The following is a 4894-nucleotide window of genomic DNA, read 5'->3' on the forward strand; positions in this document are numbered from 1 at the left end:
GGCGGGGAAGATAACCGATCTGGAAACATGGCTGAGCGCGGCGATAACGAACCAGGAAACGTGCATTGACGCGATCTCCGATGTGGATTCCACCGCTGAGCACGGCGTTGTCGGAGAAGTTCAAACGGCGATGAAGAACTCTACAGAGTACGCGAGCAACAGCTTGGCGATTGTGACGAGGATCTTAGGGCTGATTTCGAAGTTCGATTCGCCGGTGCACCGGCGGCGGTTACTCGGGTTTCCGGAGTGGGTGACGGCGGCGGATAGGAGGCTGCTGGCGGGGAATGTGAACGAAACGGAGACTCATGTGGTGGTGGCGCAGGACGGAAGCGGTGACTACACCACCATCACGGCGGCGGTGAATGCCGTGAAGAAGAAGAGCTTGAAGAGGCACGTGATTTACGTGAAGACAGGAATTTACAGAGAGAACATCGATTTGGATAAGAACACTTGGAATGTGATGATCTACGGTGATGGTAAGACGAAAACCATCGTCACAGGTAACCGGAACTTCATCGACGGCGTTCCTACATTTGAGACTGCCACTTTCGGTAAGTATTTTTTTTTTCTTAAATTTAATTAATTTCCACAATTTTTATATGAATTATTTTTTAAAATATGCTTTTGGGATTTTGATACTTGACTATTCTACTCAGTAGATTTTGTGCTAATTTAGAAAAGAGTAATACCCAGATAAGTAAATTTTTAGTGGTAGGATATTTTAGTTTAAACAAATTTTATTATAAATTAGTTTTTAGTAATTTATTTTATTAGACAAATTAATCTTTTATGTGAAACTTTAAAAAATAAAAGTTAAATAAATTAGTTCTCATAATTAATTAATAAAATTATTAGTTTATAAAAATTTTAAAATTTTTAGTTCAATTTTTTATATAGATAAACAAGACTGATTTGTTTAACGAAAATAAAAATCATTTGATGCTAAAATTTATTAAAGAGTGATTTAGAGTATTACCCTCAAGAAAAATGGTGATGTTTGAGAATTGTTAAATTCTCTGAGAAATCTAATGATGAATCTATTGCAAGCTTTAGATTTGAATTTGATTATTAATATTCTTGTTAAATGCTCCGGTGCGAATTTAGCCTCCTAGGCCATGTAAAAACTAAAAAGTAAATGTTTAATTATTCTCTCAAATTTTTAATTAAATTTTTATATTTTTTTTGGTAATTAAGTCTGTTTTAATTTTATAATTAAGTTTTTTTTAGTCTAAAAAATATTAAAGTTAATTGAATATTTTTTTATAATTTAAAAATATTTATAATTAAAAATTAATTAAATTTTTTATTAGATGTATTTTAATAAAAATATTATATTAATTTTAACTTATAAAAGATGTAATTATAAAATTAAAAAAAGTATAAGAATTAATTGAAAAAAATATAAAAATTTAATTAAAAATTTAATAAAATTATAAGACTAATAGGATAATTAAATCAAAAAATAAATGAATATAAAAAGTTGCGCATTATGAATTGACGGAAATTATGTAATTCATGGAGAAAGAAAACATATTAAAGTTTTTATTTTTCCTTGAACACAAAATGTGGGGTTTTTTTTTCCCTAGTAAAATAGATAAGAAAGAACAGATATTAAAAATTTTGGTTACATTGTGAAAGTGGGAGGCATTGGACGGACAAATTTTCTAACTTTCAACTTGCTTGGTTATTCTTGTAGAAGAGAAGGAAGAGATATGATATTTGTATACCAAAAAAATTATTAGTATGTTAATTACGAGAGATTAGATTTTAATTCTTAAAAAGGGGACAAAATTTTATGATAAGCATATTGCATATTTGCATCATTGCATGTGCTTTCGTGAGCATTACCGGATTATCCGATTATGTTGTGTATCCGGCATGTAACATGATTTTAGTTTCTCTTTTCACTTTCGTGTTTTGGTCGAACCACATGGTTTTAGTTTGAATATATTTCATAAGGAAAAGTATGTGGAACCAAAAAGGGATCAGCCAAAAGATAAACAAAACAATATTAAATTAATTAATTTAATTTTTATTTAATTTTTAATGTTTGTTATTAATTGCCGTTTTGAATAAAATCTCTCATTGACTAATATGTTTCAAATCCCCAATAATCACTCCTGGGATCACGGAACCCTTTCAGCAAGCCCGATCCAAAATTTATTTTTCCTTTTGTCAAACACAAATTCGAAAAATACATAAAAAACATCCATTTAATATGAAAAAGAAACATTCTCATACTTAGTAGAAGAAACATCCATATATATTAACTCGTAAAGATTTTGAATTCATCAAAAGGTATTTGGCTGGATTTTGGCTGATATGCTTTTGGTTCCCTAGCTTTACTCATTTCATAATTGAAATTTGCATGTGAACCTGAGTTGGCCCATTTCAGTTTCACTTTGGGGATTATTACTTTTACTTTTACTTTTTTACCCTCCAAAAACTAATTAAGGATAGTTAGTAAATAAGGATTTAAAACACATTGCAAATATTATAACAACAATGCTTTATCTTACAAAGTGAGATCAGTTACATGAATTAAGCAATTCTATTATGTTTTGTCGTGTATTGTGTGTATCTTCAGCCCATCTATAAGGAGTGATTTTAAATAATTAGGTTGTAAGCTGATATTGGTATAGACATAGATTAATTAGTGAACATAAAGCTACAAAATTTTAAATTTTTTCAAGATATTTGAATGCACATTGAATTGAATCCTGTGAAGTTGAAGCACTTACCATAAAAACATGTTTAAACTTTGCAGCCGTTAAAGGAAAGGGATTCATAGCTAGAGACATAGGTTTCATAAACACCGCAGGCGCATCGAAGCACCAAGCTGTGGCGCTCCGGTCCGGCTCAGACCGCTCCGTGTTCTACCGGTGCTCATTCATTGGCTACCAAGACACCCTATATGCCCACTCCAACCGCCAATTCTACCGTGAATGTGACATCACAGGCACCATAGACTTCATATTTGGCAATGCAGCAGTTGTATTCCAAAGCTGCAAGATCATGCCAAGGCAGCCACTCCCAAACCAGTTCAATACCATTACAGCCCAAGGAAAGAAGGACCCTAACCAGAACACTGGCATTGTGATCCAGAAATCCACAATCACTACCCTTGATAAGGACAATCTCACTCTCACTGCCCCAACATACCTTGGTAGGCCATGGAAAGATTACTCCACCACTGTGATCATGCAATCTGAGATTGGCTCATTCTTGAAGCCAATTGGGTGGATAAGTTGGATACCCAATGTAGAACCTCCTAATACCATTTTCTATGCTGAGTACCAGAACAGTGGGCCTGGGTCAGATGTGGCCCAGAGGGTTAAATGGGCTGGGTACAAGCCCACTCTCACTGATCTTGATGCAGGAAAGTACACGGTCCAGTCATTCATTCAAGGCCAAGAGTGGCTTAAAGATGCTTCTGTAGAATTTGAGTCTACTTTATGATTCTGATACTGTATCATACAACATTATAGAGAGCATAGCATCAACTACTAATCTTATTTTTCTCATCCCTTTTTCTTTCACACAATTGTGATGTATAATAACTTGTATTGTAGTCCCAAGAAAGAATGTGACTTGTCTTGCGCGCAAATTGACTTAATTTTGAATGATTTTGTAAAATTGTTGGAGTTAATTATTGAAGCATTTTTTTTTTTAGACTTGAATTATTGAAGCATAAACAGCTATCGGTCCAAAATAGTAGTACAAACAAGACTGATCAGCCCAACAACAAAGTTCAACAAACTTGAATTTTTGTTTTTACTGTTTTTATCTTTTTTTTCCCTTTTTTTTTATATTCTTATCTACACATTCTAAAAGTTGTTAGTTATCATTCTGTTAGCATCAAATTTACAATAGATTCTTCATAAATTTTGGGGGGTTGTACATTTTATAGGAAACTTCTGTATATATTTTTATTAATGTACAGACACTACAATAAGAAATTTACCACAATTTCTCATCAATACTATCCATATTTCGTTTCTTGTTATTAATTAATCGTGATTGGAAAAGTAATCCAAACTTTAAATCCACACAATTAACATCGACCTATTGACCTTGAAGGGAACGCACTTCTTTGAAATTTGAATATGCGTTAATGATTAAATGACATTAATGAAAACTTTAATTAAATATATTGAATAACTTTTTGTTGAAGTAATTTTTTTCTTTACAAAATTGTTGAATTAAAACTTACACATTGTTAATCATGTTTACAAAATTTATTAATCTAAAACGGTTAACATATTTTTTTACATAGATTGATTGGTTGATGTAATATGAATATTTATAACATACGTGAATAAGGTAGAGTTGCCACCTTCTATTTTTCAAACCAATAAAGTTTTATATCCAAGTCATAATCTTAACCAAGTTCAACCCAATATTTTAAATTCACGCACGCATGTTCATTGTCGTCGCTTCTTCTTCTTTTTTCGTTATCGTCATCGCCAACAACACCAACATTTTGCTAATATCTTTATTAGTTCTGATTTTTTTTGTGTCATTATTAAATAATTTCGGTTCATTTCTTAATTTATTTGAGGTTTATTTGGATCTAGAAATGAATTTAATGTATTTTTATTGATGATTGAATTTTTTTACTGCTTGTTCAAATTTAAACTAATTTCAGTTTATTTGTGAATTAACTGAAGTTTACTTGATGCTGCTGTTAAATATTGACAATTTTTTTTATTCCTTAAGAAATTTCGGTTTATTTTTTAATTTAATTTAGGTTCATTTGGTTTCTTCTCGCTTGAATTTTCTTAATTTATTTATGTGTGGTTGTTTAGTTAGCTTTTGTTAATCATGTTTACAAAATTTATTAATCTGAAACGGTTAACATATTTTTTTACATAGATTGATTGGTTGATGTAAT

At 31.3% G+C, this 4894-nt stretch overlaps 1 protein-coding gene across 1 annotated transcript in view; it reads left to right on the forward strand.

Annotated features, from left to right (window-relative positions):
- Positions 1–3524, forward strand: part of LOC107473213 (pectinesterase 3) — a gene marked incomplete in the record, with an annotated part of 4089 nt that extends 565 nt beyond the window's left edge. Inside the window, 2 exon segments of the mRNA XM_016092762.3 lie at positions 1–551; positions 2768–3524. Of these exon segments, the coding sequence (XP_015948248.1) occupies positions 1–551; positions 2768–3459 (1243 nt within the window).
- Positions 3525–4894: the final 1370 nt, after the last annotated feature.

This window comes from Arachis duranensis, chromosome 2, assembly GCF_000817695.3.
Source record: "Arachis duranensis cultivar V14167 chromosome 2, aradu.V14167.gnm2.J7QH, whole genome shotgun sequence".
Taxonomy (NCBI): Eukaryota; Viridiplantae; Streptophyta; class Magnoliopsida; order Fabales; family Fabaceae; genus Arachis; species Arachis duranensis.